Below are 27991 nucleotides of genomic sequence, written 5' to 3'. Positions count from 1 at the left end.
TTGTTACAAGGGCCAGATCTGACATAAATGTCATTTTAACAGGCTGGGCCACATATGCCATAAAATGTAAAGCCTGGTACTTGAAACATAAACTTTATAAAGGACACAGGCAAACCCAATTAATGATTTTTTTAAAATTAAAAATGCAAACAAAATTAGGGCTTGTAGAATCTTTCGGACACAAGTGCTGACCTTCTGCTCCCGCTCCGGCTGCAACGCCACTGAGGATGTTCTCCGCAGCTGAGAACGAAACGTCTGGAAGGAAAACTTTCTCCAGTAGAACACGGCACTTGAGCCCGAAAGATTCTACAATCCCTAATGATGTAACCAGCCGTGAAAACCTGAAATCTTTGATAATGCAAACAAAAGCAATTGATTCCTAGCATTGAAAGCAACTGATTTTCTGGGGAGCCCACAAAAGCGCCAATAAATGTATTTAATCATACACAAGACTAGTTTTTCCTCAAAGGATACCCTAATAAGGGAAGTACCTTATATTTTTGTACATACCAGTTACTTTCAGGCCAGGTAAGAGGCCTGGATAGGCCAGTTCTGGCCCCTGAGCCTTATATTTGATACCCTTGCTTGCAATTTGCATCCATGTTGCAGTGGAAAGGAGAGAGGGAAGTCTAATTTTAAAAAATACTGCTCCCTATAACAAATGGCTAGTGATACATCTGTGAGAGTCACAAGGACAGTAGTATAGAACAAAGGGCATAGAGAGAGTAGAGGGGTCAGAGAGACGCTCCCAGGTTAAGAACAAAGAGAGGCATGCTGTTAGGATAACATTTATACAGGCTTAGAGCAATGCAAGAAGTCCTGTGGCACAGAGTGGTAAGCTGCAATACTGCAGTCCAAGCTCTGCTCATGACCTGAGTTCGATTCTGGTGGAAGCTGGGCTCAGGTAGCCAGCTTAAGGTCGACTCAGTCTTCCATCCTTCTGAGGTTGGTAAAATAAGTACTCAGCTTGCTGGGGGTAAAGTGTAGATGACTGAGGAAGGCAATGGCAAACCATCCCATAAAAAGTCTGCCAAGAAAAATGTCATGATGTGATGTCACCTCATGGTTTGCTAATGACTGGGCTTTTGCACAGGAGACTACCTTTACCTCTACCTTTTAGAGCAATGCAAAGCACCCCCCACCACCACCAATGTCCAGGCATGCTGAGTTACATTCAGGGGTTGTTTTGTAGGGAAAAAAGTGCAGGAGCTCAGTAGCATATCTCATTTGCGTATGCACTGAGAACTCCCCACTGCATGCAGATCCTGGCTGGAGGTTCAGGAGCTGTGCTCCTGTGAGCTCCTGCTGAATTCAAGTTCTGGTCACATTACTCCAACTCTTTATGTGAAAAATCATTAGAGCTAGAATTAACCCAGTTTAAGTAAATGGAAAACAAAGTGTGTGGGTAATCATTTACAACTGAGATATGCTTTTAAATGCTGATTCCCCCCTCACATGCACAGACAGGTGGAAAAGTCGTTCTAAAATGCACACAGTCTAATGTTGATGTTCAGAAATAAGCTTCTCACTCAGTAGCAAGCACAATATTGTAACCTACGACCATCCATCATCTGGTTCTCCTGTGTAACAATGGAATCTAGACACTCAGAATATAAATGAGCAAATGATTGGACATCATAGTTATGGGGTACAGGTTTTAGTTTTGTTTTTGTGCGGTGTGTGTGGGGATCCTATTTTAATGAGAAAGCTTCTACAGCAAGAAGAGGCAGTAAAATCGTTTTTAGCACTGAGAATTCATTACTTTAGCATACTTTACCTCATCCAGGACTTCAAGGTTCACCAAATCATCATCGGGGGAATATTTGTCAGGTGCATCAATACGATAAGGCCTTCGAGTGTGTATTCTCTCATGTCTGAAAAAGTCAGAGAACCTGCGTGAATACATGAAGCTGCCTTACACTAATTCGGACCAACTGGACTACCAAGGGTAGCATGGTGTTGTTGGTTCTGACTGGCAGTAGCCTTCCAGGATCTCAGGCAGAGATCTTTCACAACAACTATCCTTTGAGCTGGAGATCGAACCAGGGCCCTTCCAAAGAGAGCATCTGGCCAAAAGCAGTAACAGTTCAATTTGTGAATGGTGTGGTGGTTAGAGGGTCAGACTAGTACATGGGTGTCAAACTCATTTGTTAGGAGGGCCAGATCTGACATAATTGAGACCTTGTTGGGCCGGACCATGTGTATCATAAAATGTAATACCAGGTAGTAGAGATATAAACTTTATAAGACAAAAATAAAGATTTTTTTTAAAAAAACTGAAAACATGCTTAAAACATTAGCATTCTTGCAATATTTTGTTTAACAGTTTCTGATAACTGACAACTCATGCTCTGAGGAGCCTTAACCAACAAAAGGAAGAGAGCTGCTGCTTGAAGGGCACTTGGTGTAATTAGTAGACTGATCAAAGCCACAAAGTAATACACCGTCTTGCAGTTTACAAAAATATATTACAAGGATTTTGTACAACACATAATAAACAATACAATATTGACAGAGGCCAGCAATGCTAAGGCCTTTTAAAGTAACAGAAACCCCAAGGAGGCCAAAAAACCCCGTCCCCAAACGAATAGATATAAGTGCAAACTTGGAAATAGTCCAACTGAAATTCACAAGGTGGGTGCTCCTAAGAAACATAGCTTCAACGCAGCCACTTTCTTAAAAAGACATCTCTCTAGATTTTGTTGACGTTTCAATTCCTTCTTCAGTTTTAACGGCTCAGTTGTTTAGCAATTGTTTCATGAAAGAGCCCAATGTTCACCCTCAAAATGAGAAGCTAAATGCTGTGATTAGAGAATGTAGAACAGGGTTCCTAAACAACTGAGTCGTTAAAACTGAAGAAGGAATTGAAATGTCATCAAAATCTAGAGAGACGTCTTTTAAAGAAATAATTTCTAATGTTCGACTTGATGTGCGCTTCTGAAAAAAAGTGGACAATGCAGAATCTTGGAAACGATGCATTCTCCAGATGAGAAATGTCGTGTATCGAGTGGCTCTTTTTCAAACCTAATAGGCTAATGATGGGACCTGATCTCAGCAATGTGTTTAATATAGGAACCAATTCATTCAGTCCATGACCTACCACCGGGCCTCATCCCACTACTGGGCGACAGGGATGATAGTGTCAGCCAGTGTTCCCTCTAGGCTGAGTTAGAATGAGCTAGCTCACAGATTTTTAGCCTCCAGCTCACACATTTTTGTCTTAGCTCAGGAAGAATGACCCCAGAGCACACTGATTTATGCAGTAGCTCACAACTTTAATGCCAGTAGCTCACAAAGTAGAATTTTTGCTCACAAGACTGCAGTTTAGAGGGAACGTTGTCAGCTTATCCATTGCTAGAGCTCCCCTTGTAAAGGGAAAAGACCTCCAGGGTGGGAAAATGAGTCAGGTTGGTGATTGGAGTCCCAGTTTTCCCAAGGCAGGCAGTTTCTCAGCATCACTGTCACTCCTACTTCCAGGATCTTGGGGGAGGGGGGAATCAGACCGGCTTTTGCTCTCTCCTGTCTTTCCCTTGTCCCTCTCCTGAGCTTCTCCTCCTTGACTCTACACCCTCCTCTCTTTGATTCCCTCTCTTCCCATGTCTTTTCCCCCAAGCCAATCCCACCACCTGTGCCAATCAACATTCGGAGCTACAGCTCCGACCTCCTCAGATGCGCTCTCATCTATGGCTTGGTGGCTGGATTGATGGAACCAGGTCTACCCAGCAGGAGCTAGTTCCAACCGGCTTGGAGCAGCATTTTCCCTCCTTTCCCGGCTAGGAATTCTCCCTGGCAGGTGTGAGGTATCCTAGGGTCACGGACCTTCCCCCAGCTTGTGCAGTTGATGCCCCTGCCCCTTCAACATTGGGAGAGGGGGACAAGGCTTCGGGACTGTTCAGCCCTTCCATTGCCAGATGTCTGCCAATGCTTCATGCTCATGTAATGGACTTGGGTTTTGAAAGGGGGCTTGGTGGGAGCTTGATAGGCTGCAGATTCTCATTCTGGCCAATCAAGGGGTAGGAAGGTGGGTTGGTGCCATCATCCCATGTTACAGTGAGAGGGTAGAAGGCACGGAGGATGGCCATCTTCCCACCTTTCCACAGTGTGGAAGGGTGGCTTGGGCATTCTAAATGAGAGTTCCCCAAATCTTAGGCCGGCTGTGAATCTAAGGAACCCTTCCTTTGGAAGTAAGCCCCATTTAATGCATGGGAGTTATAGGCGTTCTACCTATGACTAAGAGGCAATGCTGAAATTCAGGAATGTACCATCTTTATCAGAATGCACAAGCAATGATATTTTTGTACACTCCAATTTAAAGATTCCCTGCCTAATAATCTGGAATAGACCTGCGCTAAGTCTTTATCTCTCTGATTTGACAGCAGAGTGTTTTTAATACAAGTGTCCCACATGCAGTCTGAAGCTACAGCCCATAATTCTAACAACTGTGTCATTCCACTCAATATGTAAAAAAAACCCTGTTGCTTCCAAATATGTGCATGGCTCATACAGAACACACCGATAAAAATGTTGTACCCAAACACCATTCATTTCGCCGACTTCACCTGCTTGTATGTTACCTCCACATCAATGTTAAAAACCAAACCCAGGAACAAAGATTGCCTTCACCCTGTTACCTTGGTATTCTCCAAACCGCCTTGCAGGTTGATTGTGGAACTGCTCCAGGATCACACTTCTGATCCATGGCATGCTACATTCTCAGAGTGTGCACTGCAGCCAGCTTCTTTTAGCAGAGGTTAAACCTTCTGTCTCTAAGCCACACAGTTAGAAGCAAAGACATGCTGTCCCGTAACCCCTGCGTAATCTGATTACATGGGAGGAACCTTTGAACACGCTGATGTACCTTTCACTTTTAAATGGGGTGTACCAATGGTGACCAGAAACATTTTCAGCCAAATAGGAGCACACCTTTAGTGTAAGTCTGATTTAAAAAAAAAAAGAGTCTGAAACAGATATAATCAAAGGGTAAAAGGAGTACACCCACTGAGAGACAACAGCACCCCTGCTGTGTAACATTTAGCACTGATACTCAGTGACAACCTGACAGATTGCTTCTGTGCAGGACTTGCTGTGCAAAGGAAAGCAGCAATCTCAGCCAAACCAAACAGAACAATGGTGGGATTTGTCAGAGCAGCAAAAGCCTGGCTATTGTCTACATACAATGAGCAGTCTTTTTTTCCCCCAACAGAAAAGGTATTCTTCCTTAATGATTGGATTGATAGCTGCTCCTTTCTTCTCTCCCTACCCCCTTTGTTTAAAACAAAAAGTTGACATGCGCAAGATGGATAACAAAATAAAAATCGCACAAAGCAATTGCGACAAATTGATGCAAAAATATAACAAAGCCTAGGATTCATACTAATCCAACAGGGTTAAAAATGATTGCTGATCTTAGCTGCTCACTCTGCTGCTGGTAATGAATAGGACCATTTGAAGAGACACCCAGCCAGAGTAGCAATCTTGATTTAAACCATGCCTTTATGGTGTTGTGTTAATGTAAACTGCAGGAACGATGACACTGTACAATTGTTTTTGGTACATCCCTTAGGAGTCCTACAGTCCTAAACCGAGTTACACTCATCTAAACTTACTGACTTTACAGGATTTAGAAGACGGTAACTTTGCTTTGCATTGCACTGTAAACTTGTGCACATTGGATCTTTTATTTGTTCAAAACTAGAATGAGTTACATCAAATCCTTCCAGGCACGAGCTTAGTCAAACTGCATTTCACAAAGATACTTGTTTATATCAAGTCAAACTGCATTTCACAAAGATCCTTCCAGGCACGAGCTTAGTCAAACTGCATTTCACAAAGATACTTGCTTTTATCAATGGCAGCCTCTAGGTGGGACCTGGAGATTTCCAGGAATTACAGCTCATCTCCAGACTACAGAGATCAGTTCCCCTGGAGAAAATGGAAGCTTTGGAGGGTGGACTCCTCTATGGCATTGCCATGGACATTACTGTCCTCCCCAGGCTCCATCCTCAAATCTCCAGGAGTTTTGCAACCTGTATCTTAAAACCCTACTGCCTCCTATCACCCACCGGTGGCCACTGGAAACCCTCGTTTTTCTTTGTCTACACAATGAGTAATAATAATATGGCCAGAAATTGATCAGAAATATTGATCAGAAAATAGAATTAGACCAATTTCCCACTCACCTTATGCCGCTCTCATGTTCACGTGGCTTCCTTCTGATTTCCCACTATCTCTGCGGGGCTTCCTTCTGATTTCCCACTATCTGCCCCAGGGCTGCAGCAAGTGCCAGCATTTTTCGCACAGCAAACAGAAACTGGTTTTTAGCAGTTTCTGTTTGCTGTGCGAAAACGCTGATGCTTGTTACAGCCCCAGGGCAGTTAGTGTGAAATCGGAAGGAAGCCACGCTGAGAAGACAAACGTGAGAGCGGCATAAGGTGAGTGGGAAATCAGTCAGTTTTAACAAAAAGTTAAAGGTACATATTTTTACTAGATTGTTTCTAGAACTGTTGGATGTATGGTATATTAATGGATTTTAGTTTCTGCTTTTACTAGCATTCAAGGTTGGGGAGGGACGGTGGCTCAGTGGTAGAGCATCTGCTTGGGAAGCAGAAGGTCCCAGGTTCAATCCCCGGCATCTCCAAAAAAGGGTCCAGGCAAACAGGTGTGAAAAACCTCCGCTTGAGACCCTGGAGAGCCGCTGCCAGTCTGAGAAGACAATACTGACTTTGATGGACCGTGGATCTGATTCAGTATAAGGCAGCTTCATATGTTTATATGTTTAAGGTTTATTGTTGTCCACTAAAGTGCATGTTAGCATCCCAAGCAGTGGGGAAGCATTCCATTGGTTTTTACTTGAATCATGATTGTTTGCCTAACAGGTTTCAGAGAAACTGGGGGAGGGGGGGATTAATAGCATCTAAGATCTTTCGGTTGTGGGTGTCACATAATCTGTTCTACCACCTTAAACTTCCCACACAACTGCTTTGAGAAGCAAAGTTAACAAGAAAGAGACTGGTAAGAAGCAATACAGAATTCATTTAATTAACATAATGGAAGTACTTACTGGGAAATACAATAAAGATATGAATTCATTGCCGATCCCTTTGAATTAATGTGAGCACTCTATCTTTTATCTTTATGTTCATTGTTCAGGAGTTTTATCATTATATACGTTCTCAGCTATGGTTAAGTGAGTGCAGCCTGGTTATGCACAGTGTCTTTGTGTTAATTTAAATGAGCTGGCTTTGGATGCAGGGCCAGCCCTGTCACTAGGCAAACTAGGTGATTGCCTAGGGTGCCAGTCTTCTGGGGGTGCCAAATTGGGCACCCACCATATGACTTAGTGATATTATCAGTGGGGGGGGGGGTTGCCAGAAGTTAGCCTTGCTTAGGGTGCTAGACAATCTAGGGCCAGCCCTGTATGGTGATACATTTGGAGGGAGTTGTACTTTTGAGACCTGCAATCGAGCATTGATCCTCCACCCCTCTGCAGTGGGGACAACCCACAGGTATGCACAGAAGCTGAGGCCAGTTTAGATTCCAGCTATTTCAGCAGCCAAGTAAATTCTTTGCTCACTAAAGCTGGCATCATAGTGTCATCAGAGAACAGAGTAAGATATGTGTAGTCACATACAGTGGGGTAAACAAGTTGGGTCTCTGTCGCCAACATAGGCATGAATGACTTGGGGAGTTCTCCTCAATCCCTGTATGTGCAATGCTTGTTAAGGATGTGAACTGTGATGCACATGAAGAAAGGGTTGCAGCTTTCTCTCTTGCCCTATTTTTCTTCCAGTCTCAGAGGAGGACTATTTGGGGAAACTCACAACTTCCCTGAAATGCACGTGCATTTCCTCAGTTTGCCCAATGGCACTCCTAGGATGCCTTCCTAGCAGGCACGTAGCTACGGTGGACCCTGGGAGGGACCAGGCCCATCCTTTCAACCCCCCCCAACTATATGGCCCCTCTATTGGAGGACCCACAATCTGTCCCCTTTGCTCACCGCCACTCTGAACAAGTAGTAGCATTGCTGATGGTCTTTTCCCTTTTTTTTCTCCCCTTCCCCAACACACCTTACAGAGCAAAGGGGGGGAGAGTCAAGAGGTCTCTGTTTCTCTGCGAGAGAGGCACATAAGAAAGGGGTGCGGGGAGCAGAGCTGCTGTGACTGCCCAGGCACAAAGGAGGGTTAGATTGCGGAATTCAAAGGGGGTTAGCTTGCGGAACTCAAGTCAGCTTACAGTGTCGAGAGCCCTGGGCTGCCAAACCAGGTGCCCCCCCCCCCGGCCCTCCCAAACAACAAATCCTGCTATGGGCCCCACCAAACATAAAATCCTGGCTGTGGCTCTGCTTTCTAGGTTAACTCCATCTGTGGCATTGGAGTAACAAGAGTATGCCAGGGCATGGGCACAGCAAAGGATAAGGGATCGATCGATTTGGAGGACATTTGGTGTCCTGTTGATTTCATACATCCCTATTTCAAAGCAAACAGCTTGTGCCTGAAGGGCGGGGACATGGTTTGTTGGCAGACCGCCTGCTTTGACTGCAGAAGGTTCCAGGTTCCATCTTCAGTGAAAAGATGTGATGCGAAAGACGTCTGCCTGAGATCCTGGAAAGCTCCTGCCAGTTAGAACAGACAGTATTGATTTAGATAGATCACTGGTCTAAATCAGGATGAAGCAGCTTTAGGATGTGTCAAACTGTGCAAATATCTGCTCCTAAAGAATCAAAGCCTTCAGATCAATCCAAGTTTATCAGCAAGGAGAATTTCTCTGCCCCATGTCTGATATAACTCTGCAATACCCCCTAAGTGGGATACTTGTACAACTGTTAGAAATACCACCAGGAGATGGATCCTGTTTGTGACCTAATTACACAAGACAGGTCTTCAAAATCTCACCAAGGATGATGGTGAGAAATCCAGACATTGAAACTATTGCTTGATGAACTCATTTCCATGATTATACATTTTTGACCAACAATAGAGGAGGAGGAGGAAACTGGATTTATATCCCACCTTTCACTTGGAGCCTCAGAGCAGTTTACTTCTCCCCACAACAGACATCCTGTGAGGTAGATGGAGCTGAGAGAGCTCTTTCGAGAATGGTTCTTGAGAGAGCAGCTCTTTCTAGAACTGGTCACTCACTCTCAAGGTCACTCAGGAGGTGCATGTGGAGAAGTGGGGAATCAAACCTAGTTCTCCCAGATTACTGTCTGCACTCTTAACCACTACACCAAACTGGCTCTCTTACGTGTAAGGGAAGTGACAAGGTATTGCAAATTCTATCCATCTCAGCAATTTATGTATTCCCATGCTATAAATCCATGATATCCTCAGCCAGTTGTTCATTCAGTCCAAGCATGCAGTGCATCTTCATTCTGCTTTCACGAATTATAATGTAAACAAGAGAAATGTGTGTAATTTTCAATTAGATTTCTATGCTGGGTAACCGTACAGTGGAAAGCTATCACTTCATTAAAAGAAAGGGGGAAAACCTCACAAATTTAAACACCTTATTCCTGGTCAGCCAAAATAAAGTCTTATATTGTTTTGGGGAAAAGGTCAAAGACCTCACAGAGAGAATAAGCAGGGCATGGATCAAAGTCCTCACAGAGAGAATAAGCAAGCCTATGGGTGAGGGGAGCCTGCTGAGAACGTCTTTCCATTTGTCTTTGCAGTCTTAACTTGGTATATTTACGAACATCACATTTGGGTTTGAGAATCCAGTGTATTCACAGCACAGTCCCTTTATATGAAGACATTTCTAATTGCTAAAGAGCTCTGCAAATGAACCAGTTATCAGAATATAAAACTCCCACTGTTTTTCTCCCTTGGGCAAAAGGAAAAGTAAATGTTACATTACAGAAGGCTTTCTTTTTAACCTAAAAAGCTCAAGCTGCCAGTGAAATTCCTTAATCAGATTCATTAAAACATAAAGACCTCTCTGCATGTATTGTGGTAACGGGTTTTGTGACATGCAAAGCTGCAAAGACAATATCATAACATTACCCTCAAGACCCCTGGCCAGTCTCATCAGCTTTCTACTAGCTTTGTGCCCTGCTGAAACATTGACAGTATCTAATGTTTATAAAAGGATGAGATTCTGTAATTCTGAGCACCATTTCACACTAGATACAAGAGTGGTTTGCATTAGGGGTGTGCAAACAAAAACAATTCAGTAAAATTCAGATTCGGGGATATTCGGGGCTTAAAAATTCAGGGGACCAAATATTTCCTAATAACAGATTTGGTAGCCAAATCTGATTGGGAGATATTTGGCTATTCCCTAATATATGGCTTCATTATACCCTATGGTCAATGGCAAAATAGGGCATAATGAATTGCAGCTGTGGGGGGGAGGTTTGAAGTAGAGACTCCAAATTTGTAGGACAGATGCAGGACCCTGTCCCACATATAACCCCAAGTTTCATAAAGTTTGGACCATGGGGTCCAATTCTAGGGGCACCCAAAGAGGGTGCCCCCATCCCACTATTATATCTTATGGACCATTGAAGTCAATGGCAAAATAGGGTTTAATGAATTGCAGCTGGGGGGGAGGGGGTTTGAAGTACAGACTCCAAATTTGCAGGGCAGCTGCAGGAGCCTTTCCCCACAGAACCCCCAAGTTCCAAAAAGGTTGAACCAGGGGTCCAGTTTTAGGGGCAACCAAATAGGGCCCTTTCCCCCTATGATGGAAGAAAAGCAATCAGACTCGGGGAGGAGGGGGTTTGAGCGAGAGGCACCAAATCTGCAGGGCTGCTTCTGGTGTCTCTCCCCCACAGAACCCCCAGCTTCCAAAGGGATTGGACCATGGGGTTCAACTCTAGGAGCACCATCTATTTTTTTTTTTTTTTAGGTACACCATCTATGATGGGAAAACCTACCCCAGGCAGCAGTCAGATTCTCCTAGAGAATCTCTGCAGTCAAGTCAACTGTGCTGAGGGTGCTAGCTTGCAAGGAACATACTTGCCCAGCAGTACAAGTGCTACTGTGGCAATGGTTGTGCAGTGCACAGTTCAAATTAGAGACTCCCTCAGATTTAAAAATTGGGACAGGGGCTTTCTGTAGTGACTGCAGCACAGAACCAGCTCATTGAACACACTAATGCCAAGCAGCAGAGATGGGGCATGGACTTTCCACATGCAAAGGAGTTGCATACTGAACCGCAGCCCTACAGAAGAAATACCTGTGGGGAATCCTGTAACACTGTACTGTAAGAAATAAAATGTTGGGACAAGACACTTGGGTTTTAAAAGAAGCTTCTGAGAAGTCAAGGCTATTCAAGGGGAACCTTAACTTATGTGGCATTAAGTTGCACAAATATCACATCTAGTCTTCTTTTAAAAGCAAGTAGCTTGAGAACTTGTCACTGCACCATACTTATTCTAGTTCTTGGTTCTGGCATGGCAGGCACCTGAACAAAGAAATGTCCCCATCTGTCATAACAAAGCCGAGACACCAGTCATCACAAAAATACTCAAGACAAAGGAACCCCCCCAGGATTTAATGGGAGATATCTCAGTGGAAATAATAACTTGCTCAGCTCTTAATTTTTCCCAGAATTCAGACTCTGTCTGTTTTAAAAGTGCCACTGGTCTCAAACTTAGTTCTCAGGCATGTTATTAGTAGGGGTGTGTATACCCTTGTGACCTTTGCAGCCTGGGTATACCAAAAGATGAGTGGACACAAATCTGAAATCAAGATTCACAAAGCTGAGCAACCTGTTTTATTGCAACTTCATTTCAGAAACAGACTGGAAAAAGAGATTGCCAAATTACAATCTTTACACTCATTACAAAACTCAGGAAAAAGAGATTGCCAAATTACAATCTTTACACTCATTACAAAACTCAGGACAACGGAATCCCCAGGCACCCATAGAGGTCGCCCCCACTCCCTCCATGGCCTCCTATGGTTTTCTAACACAAACAAATTTTTATTTTAAGTATACGCTTCTGTGGGCAAGCACATTTCCTCAGATACATTGCAATAAAAATGCAGGTGCCCAGGTTCACACAGTAAATTAGATGTCCTCAAATATTACATTGCCTGAGTTTTGTAATGACTGTAATTCAGCAGTGCCTTGTTCCAGTCTGTTTCTGAAATGATACTGCATGCCTAAGAACCCCCATTGACACCTGCCCCATGCCCAGAAGATGGCAAACAAACAAAAACCTCTCCAGGATCCCAGGCCAAACTGGGGCAACAGAAAACAACTCCACACCACGCTCTAGATGATAGCCCTTCAAGTACTTGAAGATGGTGATCATATCACCTCTCAGTCATCTCTTATCCAGGCTAAACATACCCAGCTCCTTCAGCCTTTCTTCATAGGACTTGGTCTCCAGACCCCCTCACCATCTTTGTTGCCCTCCTCTGGACACATTCCAGCTTGTCTATATCCTTCTTCAATTGAGGTGCCCCAAACTGAACACAATACTCTAGGTGAGGTCTAACCAGAGCAAAATAGAAGAAGATGAAGAAGATATTGGATTTATATCCCACCCTCCACTACGAAGAGTCTCAGAGCGGCTCACAATCTCCTTTACCTTCCTCCCCCACAACAGACACCCTGTGAGGTGGGTGGGGCTGGAGAGGGTTCTCACAGCAGCTGCCCTTTCAAGGACAACCTCTGCCAGAGCTATGGCTGACCCAAGGCCATGCTAGCAGGTGCAAGTGGAGGAGTGGGGAATCAAACCCGGTTCTCCCAGATAAGAGTCCGCACACTTAACCACTACACCAAACTGGCTCTCCATCACTTTGCATGATCTGGACACTATATTTCTGTTGATACAGCCCAATATCGCATTTGTTTTTTTAGCTACTGCATCACACTGCTGACTCATGTTCAGTGTATGGTCAGGGCCAGATTAACAATTAGGCCAAGTAGGTACTGGCCGATGGGCCCCCATACTTTTAGGGGCCCTGGACCGGCTCCCCCCCCCCTTTCCCCCTCCCCTGCTTGCAGCCCTCCCAGCCTGCATGTGCAGCCAGCAACTGAGCTGTTCTTTGCCTGACTTGCCTGGTGTGGCTGCAGGCTGCAGCTGGCGTTGTCACCAACTTTGCCTCTCTGCCTCTCCCCCGCAGCTTTATCAAAGGGGCTTTTAAGAAGGTGCCTGCAGGCTGCAGTGGGGGCTGTGGGTGGTGGGGCGGGTGCTCTGACTCTGAGGTAATTTGCAAGGGGGCCCCCAAGATTTTGACTGCCTAGGGGCCTCCACAGGGTTTAATCCAGCACTGTGTATGGTCCACTAAGACACCTAGATTCTTTTCTCACATACTACTTATGCCTGGCTAGAAAAGCTACGAATTTCTTACGCCTGGCTAGGGAAACTATGAATTTCACTGTGAACATGTTCAAAGGTAATATGGTCATTTGCTGATTGCTACATCTATTTGATTCATGCCAAACAAATACAAATATCTGCTCAACAGGCTTACACCAGATATTTCAAAACTGCACAAACGCAAAGATGCTGCCAATTCAGATCAATCAAGCAACAATTACCATCACTAAGGACTACTTAGAAGGACACCAAGTGGTAGGATTTTATTAAAACATAGCTTGGATCGATGACTGACTGAATTGTCTATTTAAACTATTGCCCACTGAATGCAGCAGTCATGCAGCAAGGACAGTGGTGATGAGTAGAACTCAGTCTGTGTGAGAAATTGCATGCGCATGTGCAAAAAGCTGGTGACACCATATTGCACGATTAGGAAGGAATACAGTGAAGCAATCTACAGAACAGTGATGAATACTTCAACAAGCATCCAAACCATTCATCCAACTATTGTATCCCTGTTCGCAACCAGAAGACAGAATCTGAGCCAAACAGCAAGGTTTCTGAGCTGTCCCTACTCTACTCCCTATCACTGTCTTTGCTGCATGACTGCTTTTTATAGCTCATTCCAGTCAAGAGGTTTTCTGCTGAATTCTGTGCCACTTAAAAAGTTTGGACTTAGTTTTCAGCATCGAAATAGTCTGTACACTAGCGAGAAAGGAATGACACAAGAGCCAGATTATCCTGCTTGTGAAGCAATTGCTTAGGACAGGAGATTCCAGGTGGAGTGACATTTTCTGACCTCCTAGTTCCATCTCTGTATGACTGGAGTGCAGGGATTTGGTGGGGAGATATTTCCCTCCTAAACATGTAATGCCAGTCCAGCACTAAGCAGCATAGTGTTCACGCACTTTTAAGCAAAAGGTATATGCTCCTATGGTAAAATGTAAATTTTGGGTATCCTTTACAGGTAAATTTAGTCTCAGGCATAAACTTAGTTGGGTGATATGCTAAAGCATAACGGGTTGGATCCAGCCAGCTCTAACACTAGTAAAAAGAAGGAGCCATTTTGACCCTCCCTAAAGGCTGTGGAGGGCACTGTGAGACTCTTAAGGGGGGGTGGGGTGGAAATCAAACAAGATAAAGACTGCAGTGAGGAGATGAATCTGGTGAGATCAAACAGAAAAACTGGCAGGATTTAACCTATATATATATATATATATATATATATATATATATCAAAGCTGAGGTCACTTTCCATTTTCACAATGATGGATAATTCACAATGCCACATCTCCCAAACAAACTCTTTTGCCTTACACCTGTTAGCTCCAAACTTCTTATTTTCCCCTCACACTGTCCTCCACTCCTCAGAAAAGTTAATAAAGAACATCTTCTGTTTAAGAAGAGGCACAGAAGCAATTTGCTCCAAATCCTTTCTTTCATTATCCTTGAACAAGATGGGATTGCTAGGTTTAAGAAGGAAAATCTTCAGCATGGGGGAAGAACAGAATAGACCCAGTGACCTTTAATTACAGTTGGAGAACCACCCTTCCAGTGCAAATGCTGACTGTTTTAACCCACTAAGGATCTTGCCAGAGACTTCTGTATGAGTACACTGGGCAGGCATAACATTTTGCAGAAACAACACTAGGCATAGCCATAATTGCAGCATCATGGATGCCATGACTGTAATAAGAATCCAGTGTAATAATTTGCATTTGCAATGTAATCAGACTTTCCCACAGTAGCTTTCTTGCCCAAAGGTAAAGCTCTCAGGTTTGCAATCTTTTCCTTGGTATTTACTCAGACAGTGTTGGGAAGAATTGCATTTAAACACATTTAATTCTGCATGCCCATCATTTTACAATCCAAAAGCTATTCTTGTTTTTTTTTTGCCTGTTGTTATCTGGGAGTCCTAGCAGATAGTACAGAGGAAATTACAAGCTGGGTACAAGCTAGTTTCTTGAAGATAATTGCTTTCAAGATGGAAATGGAATTGGCAGAAAAGCTGGCAGTTGTTGTAAGACCTCCCTCCCTGCTAATGGCAGACTATTGGATTAAAAAGCTACCTAATAAGAGACATGGCTAGCATGGCCCACTAGATAGTTGTAGTTCTAAATCCTGGTTTAGCAGGGACTCACTGGATTACTTTTGGCAAATCACTATTACTCAGCCTAAGTCAACAATGTCACAAGCGGATTTGGCTTCTTTAGGTGGTCCATAATTTCTAGGAGGACCTCCAGAATACAGGCCCATATAAAATTCATAGTCTTAAAAACTTAGTTAGTTAAAATGAGATCTGTACAGGTTCTGCAGCCCCATACTCAGTAGGCTAAGACAAGATTTAGCGATGTGAACATACTGACAATAAACCAGCTGGCTCAGAAAGTAGTTTTCATCTGAAATAATATAAATAGCAAGGGCTATTTTTGTAGATAAAGCCCAACAGGAACTCATTTGCATATTAGCCCACACCAGGAGTCGTTTTGTAGGAAAAAAAGGTGGTGGAGCTCATCCAGGGATTGTTGTGCAGCTGCACCTACTATTCAATGGACAAGGTGGGAAGGAGGAGGTGGAACTCTCAGAAAGGTTCAGGAGCTCTGCTCCTGTGAGCTCCCGCTGAATCTGAGGCTGGCCCACACCCCCTGATGCCAAGCCAGCCGGAACTGTGTTCCTGTGCACTCCGGAACTGTGTTCCTGTGCACTCCGGAACTGTGTTCCTGTGCATTTTTTTTTTAAAGCCCTGTAAATAGCAGAACATACAGTTTAGACACCAGTACTAGTACAGTTCTGTTTCTTACTTGCCTTGAAAGCCTCTAGCTAGGGTTGCTATAAGTCAGTTGTGATGTGAGGGTACTATACGCACACACGCACGCGCACACACACACACTGGTACAGCACAAGTAAGAACTGAGTGGAATCAAAACTTTAATTGCAAAAGCAGTACCAAACTTCCAGTGCAGTTCAAATGCTGACTATTCTGAAATGATCACAGTAAAGATGTTAGCTTTGAGTATATTTCTCAAGCACCATAATATATGTATGAAGCAGAGTTCTCTCATGGGATAACACAGTCCTTCATCAGATAGTCATTCCATTAACAGCACCATGGCCTGAGGAAATTCCTGCCATTCTAAGTCCCTCCATGACTGACAGCTGGTCAGCCTATAGATATGGAAAAACTGCAATATAATAAACCACTATGCAATTAATCAAATATCACATGCAAATAATTGTTCAGGCATTTGTGCATGCCAGCTTGAGTGTGCAGGAGATCTGTTTTAAAAAAAAAAAAAACAAAAACTGGAAGGCCGTTAAAGAAGACTACATTTACATTTATTTACTTTTTAGATATTTATACTTCATTTTTCTCCCCAATGGGAACCAAAAGCAGCATACAACACTGTTTTCCTTTCTTCAGTTTTATCCTCACCACAAGCCCATAATATAAATAGGGCTAAGAGAGAGGGACCGGCCCACGGTCACCAATGAGCTTTCCTGTCAAAGTGGGGATTTGAACACAGGTCACCCACATCCTAGGAGCCCCGTGGCACAGAGTGGTAAAGCTGTAGTACTGCAGCCTGAGCTCTCTGCTCACGACCTGAGTTCAATACTGGCGGAAGCTGGGTTCAGGTAACGAGCTCAAGGTTGACTCAGCCTTTCATCCTTCCATCCTTCCAAGGTCAGTAAAATGAGTACCCAGCTTCCTGGGGGGAAAGTGCAGATGACTGGGGAAGGCAATGGCAAACCACCCCGTAAAAAGTCTGCCATGAAAACGTCATGATGCGAAGTCACCCCAGAGTCGAAAACGACCGGTGCTTGCACAGGGGACCACCTTTTTTTTTTTTTTTTACCACCCATTCCCTACTCCAATACACTAACCACTACACCATGCTGACTCTCAAAAGCTTTAGGACCCTTCTCTTGAAGTTACACAGACTATTTGTAAATAAAAGAAGAATCATAGAATCATAGCATTGGAAGGGACCTCCAGGGTCATCTTGTTTAACCCCCTGCACAGTGCAGGAAATTCCCAAATACCTCACACACACACACACACACACACAGTGACACCTGCAGAATACCCAGCTGAATACCCAGCTCTCAAATGAAATCTCTGGGCAGATATTTTGAACACAAGTCGATATAATGACACCTGTCTCTTCAAACACTGGGGAAGTGTTCTGGCCCACACCTTCACTATCATGTTGCTTTTGTTGCATTTTTAACTTTGCTTAGTCTGGATCCATGGCTCATCCATGGAGCTTTCAGAACTACAATCTTCGGTTGTAATGTTGCAACATGTTCCAGCACCTCTGTGTGAACTGCTCCAAAATGCGGAAGGCTTTCAGACTTTGAAACAAGTAAATAAAATACATAGTCAGATGCCTCATCGGTTATTGGACTGTACCACTTACATCAGCAAGCAGGAGTTCCCTCATATTAAAAAAAAAGTATCTTAGCTTCCTTAACATGCTAATTTCCTATGCATAGATAACTTCTTTTATATTGGGAAGTACTGTAACTCGCATTGTTCTACTAGCAGTTTGAAGTGGTACAGTCCATCCATCCATACGTTGTGAAGGGCCTCTGATAAAGCAACATGGCACTGAATCTAAATCCAGGCCAACTATGTACTACATGCCAATATGCTCTTAGGTTAGCATATGTGTGAATCATCCTTAGCTCTGGCACCATAGTGTTCCACTGCAAAACTAATTTTTTGAATGACATTTTTGAATGGAATTTAACCTACAATAGCCAACCATAGCTGGCATAGAAGAAACTACAGAATCACTGTAAAAAATTCTATGAAACATAAACCAAATATTTAGTACTATAAGTATTAAATGATACAACAATTTAAACAAAAAATAACAATATACATCAAAGTGTTCATTACAATGCTGCTAGTAGGAATATTTTCATATGCTCTTTGCACAATTGTTATTTTTTATGAAACATTCATTACAGACACATATAGTCCATACTTCATGGATTCCAATATCTGAAAAGCTAAAGAAGTCTCTCTGTTCATTCTTTGTAGATCATTGTAGAGATGTGCTACGACCAATGTTCTGTTCCAGATATAAGAACATTTACAAAATTCCTTCCTCAGAGTCGCTTATCACACAATTTCTTGAATTCTTATATTTGGGATAAAACATTGGTCATTCTATACAGTGTGGACTGTATGTGCCTGTGTGCATCTGGTGTCAATTCATAACACAGTTATATTAAAAATAAGTGTGTTATGGATTAACACCAGATCTGCTATTCATTTATAGAACTAAATGGTTTTGTTGTTCAGTCATACAGTTGAGTCCGATTCCTTGCGACCCCATGGACCAAGTCACACCAGGCCCTCCTGTGTTCCACCATCCTCCAAAGTCTGTTCAAATTCATGTTAGTTACATCATTAACACTGTCCAGCCATCTCATATTTTGCGTCCCCTTCTTTTGCCTTCTGTCTTTCCCAGCATCAGGGTCTTCTCCAGTGAGTGCTCCCTTCTCATTTGGTGGCCGAAGTATTTGAACTTCAGCATCTGACCTTCCAGGCAATAGTCAGGGTTGATTTACCTTAGGACTGACTGATTTGATCTTCTTGCAGTCCAAGGGACTCAGTCACAAAACATAGCACTCTATTACACCAGTGGTCTCCATACCACATGTCTGCATCTTCAGGTGGACCATGCTGGGTCATCAGTCTGAAGAGAGCTACCAGGAGAGCCTGTTTGGTGTAGTGGTTAAGAGCGCAGACCCTAATCTTGGGGAACAGAGTTTGATTTCCCATGCAGCTGCTGGTGTGACCTTGTGTCAGTAATAATTTCTCTCAGAGCTGTTCTCTCAAGAGCTCTCTCTGCCCCATCTACTAAACAGGGTGTCTGTTGTGCGGAGAGGAAGGGAAGGAGATTGTAAGGTGCTCTGAAACTCCAAGTGAAGGGTGGGGTATATAGCCAATACCTTATGCTTCTTCTTTGTTGCTTTTTTAGAAAGCCCTGCTGCCAATGTGTACATGTAGAGAACAAGAATACCATGCCCTGCCTCTTTTTGCACACCAGCTTAGAAGAGCAGCAGGACAGTAAGGCAATGTCACCCAATATGGAGATTTTCTCTTTTTTTGGCACAAGAAGGTTCAGAGACCCTGGGGCTCCTCCTCTTCCTGTCAGGTGACGCTTACATTATCTAAGATGTTACGTGCTAGTTAGCTCAATGGTTCCTTGCTGCTACTGGTAAAGTAGATTGCAGATTTGGAAAGGACCACTGTATTATACCAAGATGCTTCTTTAAAAATACTTCAAGTTGTGGTATCTATCAAATAGGCCATTGTTTACCTCAGATGGCAACAGCAAAAGCCACTTTTAAAAATCTGTTTCTCCCCATTGAGGACTCAAACCTGCTTACATCATTCCGCTCTCCTCCATTTTATCCTCACAACAACCCTGTGAGGATCGTTAAACTGAAAGAGTATGACTGGCCCAAGGTAACTTGCGGGGCTCCCACAGCAAGAGGATTCAAACCTGGGTCTCCTAGATCCTAATCAAACACTCTAAGCATTATACCACAGTAGATCTCTTTTGTAACTATTTCTCTATTTCATGTTTCACATATCTTATACCGATTAGAATTTGTATTGCTCAAATGTTCAATGTCAGAAGAGCGCTTGTGAAAGAAGATGTGTTCAATGCCCCCCCGCCCACAGTGTGTGTCCAGAGGCTATTATTTTCTGTGCTGAAATGAGAGTTCACCCCCCCCCCCCCATTTTTAACACAGTTCTGTTATTTCATCCTAACCTGGTCATTTGAGATTTACACTCATTTGAGATTTTCATTCTGTGTCAGCTTTTTGTTAATACTTGGAAAGAACTGCTGTCAACAGTGAAGAGATTCTCTCTGCCTCTGCTTGTGTAGGAAAGACAAACACATAAAAGGCCAGATTTCTGCAGCAAATCTGGCCAATTCAGACTCTTGCTTTAAAAGAGTGTGCAAATAATCCCCCTTGCAGTGAAATCAGGAAAGTCAAACTCACCTTGAAACAGCTTCTATTACCTTGTGGGGTTTATTTCCCCCCCAAGTTTTACTTAAGCCTTTTGGTTTTCAAATAGCACATTCACTCTGTCTGGGTATGCGCATACATTTTTATGACTTATGAATTGTGACATTTAATTTTCTTCATCAACATTAGCAGGTATTTATTTACAATAATGGTTTACAGCTTATCTAGCACTAGACAAATTTCATATTACAAAATGATTGCTGAGCAGAGGAAGAGCGTTCATTTGCATTTAAATTCACTTTTAGAGCAGTGAAATCCTGCCACCCTCTGGACAGCCACAAAACTAAGACACATCTGCAGCTTACCCCAAATTGCACTTGAAAAGAAGACTCTCCTGATGAATATAAAGTACTAAGCTTTATATAAACAATGGCTGGTATTAAACAATACACAAAGCAGGCCAAGTTTGCTTTGCAAGCCGTGGTTAAGCAAACATAATAACCTAAGCTTTTTTTTGCATTCATTCTCTTTTCCGTCCATCACTTTATCACTCATGTTTGGATTTTTCTACAAAAACCATCACAGAATATGAGTGTGTTTCCTGTTAAAACTCTGTGGTCTGCTTAATGAACATGAGGTTGGTGTTAGCATTTATTGCTAACGCCAACCTCATGTTCATTAAGCAGACTACAGTTTCAGAAACAAAAAAATAAATTACATTAAATTAAATTAAAAGCTACAAGGGCTTGATGTGAGAAAATGAAATGTATATGGCGGAGTACATTACATGAATTGGAAAGTCCCCTCTTGAAACTTTTTGTCAATGCAAGTTGCAGTCAGGGCTTTTTTTGTAGCAGGAACTCCTTTGCATATTAGGCCACACACCCTTGATGTAGCCAATCCTCCAAGAGCTTCAGGGCTTAGTACAGGGCCTACTGTAAGTTCCTAACATGCAAAGGAGTTCCTGCTACAAAAAAGCCCTGGATGTAGTAATTACACAAACGCTATGATTCCATTAAATTTAAGTGTAACATCTGACAGCTATGAGCAAGGATACGCACTAACATGTGCATCAAGATGCATCCAGCAAATGAAATGTACAATCCTAAGCAAAGTTAATATACTTCTAGGCCCACTGACATAAATGGAATTTGAAGGACACATGGCTCTACTTAGAACCACACAGTGCATGTGGGGTAAATATGATGATGAAGATGAGGATACCCATTTGCAGCTATGCATAAACATTCTCATATATATGTCATTTCCACTTGTGGCTCTTGTTTGCTTGACTGGGACACAAAACCAGCAATGCATAATGTAATACTTGTCTATGTTAAATGTCTTTAACCTCTAAGTTCTTTATTTCTGAGGCTGTCTAGGTGAAGAGACATTGTAAGAAATTGTACCTCGTCTTGGCGAAAACACCCAGTTGTTGTTGTGCTTGGATGAGACCAGCCAGCTGTTTCTGGAGCGCCATGTCCTTACCGTGGGCTTGTCTGATGAAGGGATGCTCTAAAAGGTGGGTGACGGATGGACGCTTTTCAAAGTCCTTAATAAGACACCTGCAAAATACAGCATAATCTCATAGGTTTCAAAAAATTGTTTTCTTTTATGGACTGGACAAAAGTCCAACTATTTGGCTCTCTTTTACCATATTACATTGTATATGGCATTGTTTAGTGGAAAACGACTGGTGCTTGCACAGGGGACTACCTTTACCTTTTTTACTGTCTACAAAATCACCCTCCCACTCCTTGACCAGGGTGGGGCTTTCTCTCAGCTCCTGGGAAGGAGCATGTGACTGTAGACCACACCCAGCTTAGAATTCAGTGAGGGGTGTGTGGTTTCTGAGGGCATTTAACCCTTTGAAGCACTCCGCTTTACCTGCTTGACTCAAACCCCAGTTTGATTACAAATTAGTGGATCATTATAAAAGTAAGCGATCTAAGTGACAAAGTACATAGTTTAAGAGGATTCAGAAAATTAGGTTACAGCATATTTTTCTTCCGTTGTGGTTTCTCAAGTTCACCATACATGTTCTTAAATAGCAGTCCTGAGTGTGTAATAAATTTCACAAACCAATCAAAATTAACCAGAATGGGAAAATAGCTCAGGAGGAGTTAGTTCCTCTCCATGCCACAACTCCAATCTGAATTGAGGCGTTCCATGCTTGCTGTTTCCATCTTGTCTATTTTGATTCTTATGGTGCAATCCAAAACAGAGTTACAGCCTTCTAAACCTGTTGACTTCTATGAACTTAGAAAGGTAAAACTCTGCTTAGGGTTGTATTGATAGCTTTTCAGCAGGACTCCCTTCTGAATCCTATACATGTTTATTCAGTTCCATTGAGTTCAATATGTTTTTTTGCTAAGGAAGTATGAATAAAATTGCAGCCTTAGTTACAAGTAACATTTGCCAGTCTGAAGCGATGAAGCAGTAGCTGAATTTACCAATATCAATCACTGTTAGAAACTTAAAGGAAAATCAAGAAGAACATTCCATCACTACAAGAGAAGCCATGGTGTTAGGAACTAACAAAATCTGGATGACATTATAACTATATAATCTGAAATTGTGCAATTACAAAAACCTATAACCTAAAAAAGAATGTAAAACAATGCATTTCAAAAAAAAAAAGTAAAACAATATGTTCCAAGTTTAAAAATTAATGAAGAGACAAGTAAATTATTTTTGAAACATGTCTCCTCAGGTTATAACTATTTGTACAAGTTTTTCAAATTTGGGTTGGCTTAGCAAAATTGTATGATCCATCATTTGAGGATCAATAGAGCAGAAGATGTAATGCACCAGGATAATTATTATAAAATATATTATTTGATAATTTCCAAGAGTTCCAAACTGGGAGGAGGAGGAAGTAGTAGTAGTTTACACTTTGCAGTGTCCTGTAAATCAATGATTTCACATAAACAAATTTTAAAAACTATTTCAGGACAAATAATGGGACACACTATATGTAACCAGGCAATAAAGCCAACACTTAGTATCAATGGTAACACACAACCTCCCATATTTACAAATAAGCAATATTGCATTGTTCAAGTATAATGAAAGGACAAAATGTACTCACTGATCACAAAGGTCAGACTCACACAGAGAGCATTTTTAAAGAATATTAAAGTATTCCTGGAATAATAATCCAACAAAGTCTGCCTGTCAGAGTAACTTTCATGTACATGGTCCCCCAGAGCTCGTCTGATTGTTCCAAGGAAAAACAGCTTGGGAAATGCGCTATTTCACAAAAGATCGAGAGACTCTCAGTGTCTGTTCAAACTGGCACCTCTTGACATAAAATCTAAAGCAGTAAAAAAACCTACTTTATACCCATCCTCTGACTGCAGAGGTTATAAATACACCTCCCGCTTTCCCAGGAAAAGAAATCAATCACTTGGCTTTTATATGTTCAGGTTTCTTTTGTTTTTCTACCCACGTTTTTTGAAAAAAGGAAATGTGACCACCTGTAAAATACTATACTGGTTCATCACAAAAGTTTATCCTTTCTTTTAGGGGAAGAGATTTATTGGAATAGGATAATAACTGCACACTGTTATAAAATTGTTTAAATAACATAATTAATTACTTATTGAAAATAAATCCATGATGAAAACAGTGAGCTCATTTTTAGAAAGTGTTGACGTATATGTTTCAACTTTGTAACCTCTTTTTTAATATCAAAGTTCACTCCTTCACCAGGAGAAAGAGTATCCCTAAACACACACAGACTTTCACTGGCCACCAAGGCCAAGGCTGATTTGGCAAAAGGTGGGATATAAATCTTGTGTGAGAGATATACACAAACACAAAAACACATGAATCCCTCACATACAAGGCTTTTTTTCGTAGAAAAAGCCAGCAGAACTCATTTGCATATCAGGCCACACCCCCTGGCATCACCATTGTTTTGCACAGGGCTTTTTGTAGAAAAAGCCCAGTAGGAGCTCATTTCCATATTAGGAGCTCATTTACCCCTGACACCAATCCCTGCATATTAGGCCACACCCCTGACACTGTGTTCCTATGCGTTCCTGCTAAAAAAAAAAGTCCTGTTCACATAGAATGCTCCCATGGCCACATTCACACAGAGGAAAAATATGTGACTATAAAAAACAAATGTGCCTCTGACTTGTCCTGTTGAGCACTTCATTTTCTAGAAGTCGGAGAAGGAAACAAGGTGGTCTGCTATCTTGGACTTGATTCTCACCAACAGGGAAGAACTGGTTGATGAGGTGAAAGTAGTGGGTGCCCTGGATAGCAATTGGTGAGAATCAAGTCCAATTAGCGAGAAATGCAAAATACAACAAAAATGAGTTCTTTGGTTATGGGGGGGTGGGGAACCAAGGAAGTGGTGGGCCCATTGCATGGAGGGGAAAGTGAAATTTAACAGGTGATGAAAAGAGGGCAGAACTGCTCAATTCCTACTCAGTCTTCTCTTACAAAGGAAATGGTGTTCAACCTGGCAAAAAGCAAAGACGTGATGAGGAAAGGGAGTTGCAATATAGGTTAGGCATAGGGTGGTATATAAACACCTAGTTTCTCTAAGTAAAATTAAGTCCTCTGGGCCAGATATATTACATCTGAAGGTATTAAACGAACTTGCTGATGTAATTTTGGAGTCTCTATCCATTATTTTTAAGAATTCTTGGAGAACAGATGAAGTGCCAGAATTCTGGAGGAAGGCAAATATTGCCCCATCTTCAAGAAGGGGGGAAAGGAGGATCCAGGTAACTACTGACCTGTCAGTTTGACATTGATACTGAGAAAAGTGTTAGAACAAATGATCAAACTGTCAGCCCTTGTGCATTTAGATAGGTGACTGATTAATAAAAGCCAGCCCAGGTTCCTCAAGAGCAATTCATGTTGGATTAATCTTGTCGCCTTTTTTGAGAGAATAACTATCTTGATGGATTAGGTAAATGCTGTGGACATAGTTTATCTTGATTGCAGTAAGGTTTTTGATAAGGTTCCACATGATATTCTCTGTCATGGGCCAGACAGTTTATTTATTTATTTATTTATTTATTCTATAACTTATATCCCGCCCTTCCCACAAAATGGCTCAGGGCAGCTCACAGCAAACGATAAAACAATAAAACAAAGTGCAGAGTTATTACATTTAAAAATCAAAGCATTTAAAGGCTAAAAACATCAAAATCTTAACATTAAAACTATACAATATAATTCACAGAGTCTAATAAGCTACATTTATCTAGTCAGGCTAGAAGTTGCCATCTTCTCCTCTTCAGAACCAGAAGAATTTGGTCCCACACCAATGGAATCCCCACCTGAGCACCTGGATTCAGTAGCAGACCCAATGGGGGAAGCATCAGAAGGTGAGAACGCTTTCCAATCATGGCCAGGCTGCTCAGTCTTCCAAGAAAAGAAAGGCCAGCATCTTCCAGGAGAAGAGAGGCCACAGAGGCTAACATCTCCATCTCCAATGGCCACTCCCGAACCAGTAGAACATAGAAGGAGGAGAAAATGCTTGACAGCTCTAGAGAGAAGATGAAGTGCTCGCCTGATTGCTCAGCAATGTTCAATGTTAATCCCTCTAAAAATCAAATTTAATCAAATTTAACTGCTGATATGCCAATAAAGATCTATGAATAAATGAATGAATGAAAATCAAATTCAATTTTGGGCTGTATCAACAAAAGTATAGTGTCCAGATCACATAAAGTGATGGTATTGCTCTACTCTGCTCTGATTAGACCTCACCTAGAGTACTGTGTTCAGTTTTGGACACCATGATTTAATAAGGATATAAACAAGCTGCAATGTGTCCAGAGGAGGGCAACAAAGATGTTGAGGAGTCTGGAGACCAAGTCCTATGAGGAAAGGTTGAAGGAGCTGGGTATATTTAGCGTGCAGAGGAGACAACTGAGAGGTGATATGATCACCATTTTCAAGTACTTGAAGGGAAGTCATCTAGAGGATGGTGTGGAGTTGTTTTCTGTTGCCCCAGAAGGTTGGACTCAAACCAACAAGTTGAAATTAATTCAAAAGAGTTTCCTGCTAAATATTAGGAAGAACTTTTTGACAGAGCAGTTCCTCAGTGGAACAGGCTCCCTTGGGAGGTGATAGGCTCCCCCTTTTTTAAAGGTTTTAAGCAGAGACAAGATAGCCATCTGACAGCAATGCTGATTCTATGAACTTAGACAAATTATGAGAGGAAAAAGACACATAATGTGTCTTTCTTATGTTATTATGTGTCTTTTTCTCTTGGTTCACAGACAGTATTATGCTGAATTTTTTAGATGTTTTAATCTGTGAATTTTAATATTTATGGTTTTAATTGTTGTTTAATATATGATGGAACCCACCCTGAGACAGCTTGTGGGAAGGGCAGGATATAAATCCAATTATATAAAAATAATACTTTCCTTGGACCAAGAAAGAAACACATTAATGAAGACACAAGAATATGAAAAGCACAGAAGGTATTTGAAAATGAGGCCTCTGTATTTTATCTCTGCCTTGAATCACTGAGATTTCTTAGAAAATTATTTTCAATTGTCCTATTTTCAGTAATCATTGTACTGTCTGGAGCTAATACGTAATATATATGTTTGACCATTGAGGAAGGCTGAATTGGCCACAATGCATGTGGTCTTGGTCATATATATTTTCTGCTTGATACCAATATATGAGTTTATTCTGTTTTGAGGCTATTGGGCCTGTATCTATTTTTATTTAATTTGTAATAAATACATATATTTTGGTATATTTGATATTTGTGTTGTAGATTTTTACTTGCCTTTCAGTTGATGCCAGGGGGTGTTGGAGGTGATCAAGTGCTATAAAATTGTAAATGGTGCCAATAAATATTTTTGATCCTCTCCAACAACACCAGAAATCTGGGACACCCTATGAAAATGACTGGCAACAGGTTAATAGGGTTGCCAACCTCCAGGTATGGAGATGTCCCACGATTACAACTGATCTCCAGACAACAAAGATCAATTCCCCTGGAGACAATGGCTGTTTTGCAGGGTGGACTCTGTGGTCCCTCCTCTCTCCAAATCCTGCCCTCCTCGTGCTCCACCTCCAGATCTCCAAAAATTTCCCAACTTGGGATTGGCAACCATAAGGTTGCTAGTGGAGTGCCATTAGGACAGAAAGGATTAGACAAATTAATGGAGGATAGCTCTATTAATAATTATTGGTCTTGAGAGTTAAGAATAATACTTCCAGTGTTCAGAACCTTTAATCTTAAAGTTACCAGAAAATGGAGATTATCAGTGCAGTGGAGTTTTGTCCTTCCTGAAGTCACCACTCCTTGCCGATTCTATCCTCCCCTCACCCTCACTGCTGCACTCTACCACCCAGAAGCTAGAGAAGGTAATGCTCTTTCCCTCCTCATCCTCCATGGCATCTTTAAATGAAAACACTGCAAGCTATATTTTGCAAACAGGTTTGCCAAAAATTCATGGGAATTCAGGAAGCCCTGTGTTCCCCAGCATGTGTTCCCCCTGCAATATTTTTAAAGATGCTGAAGTAGGGAAGGACTGTGAGATGGAACCGCTATCACCCCCAAATCTACCACCTGAGGCCACCTCTGAAACTTGCCTTCTGTAGAGCCAGCCACAGATGTGTATCTCTATTATATTTAGTTTCTGAGATTTCCAGAAGCATCTAGTTTCCTGGAAATAAAAAATGGTCAATCCGTTTCTCCAGTTTGTATCCTGATTTCATAACAGC

At 42.0% G+C, this 27991-nt stretch overlaps 1 protein-coding gene across 2 annotated transcripts in view; it reads right to left on the bottom strand.

Moving 5' to 3' along the window:
* Window positions 1-27991, bottom strand: part of MYO3B (myosin IIIB) — a 411089-nt gene that overhangs the window by 243364 nt on the left and 139734 nt on the right. For both annotated transcript variants that reach the window (XM_060257443.1, XM_060257444.1), the window contains exons 9-10: window positions 21682-21837; window positions 1778-1874 (exon numbers count right to left, since the gene is read on the bottom strand). In XM_060257443.1, coding sequence (XP_060113426.1) covers window positions 1778-1874; window positions 21682-21837 — 253 coding nt within the window. The remainder of the gene's footprint in view (window positions 1-1777; window positions 1875-21681; window positions 21838-27991) is intronic.

Source organism: Heteronotia binoei, chromosome 16 (genome assembly GCF_032191835.1).
Source record: "Heteronotia binoei isolate CCM8104 ecotype False Entrance Well chromosome 16, APGP_CSIRO_Hbin_v1, whole genome shotgun sequence".
Taxonomy (NCBI): Eukaryota; Metazoa; Chordata; class Lepidosauria; order Squamata; family Gekkonidae; genus Heteronotia; species Heteronotia binoei.
Note: the sequence above shows the minus strand (reverse complement) of the source record. Positions and strands in the feature narration are given on the sequence as shown.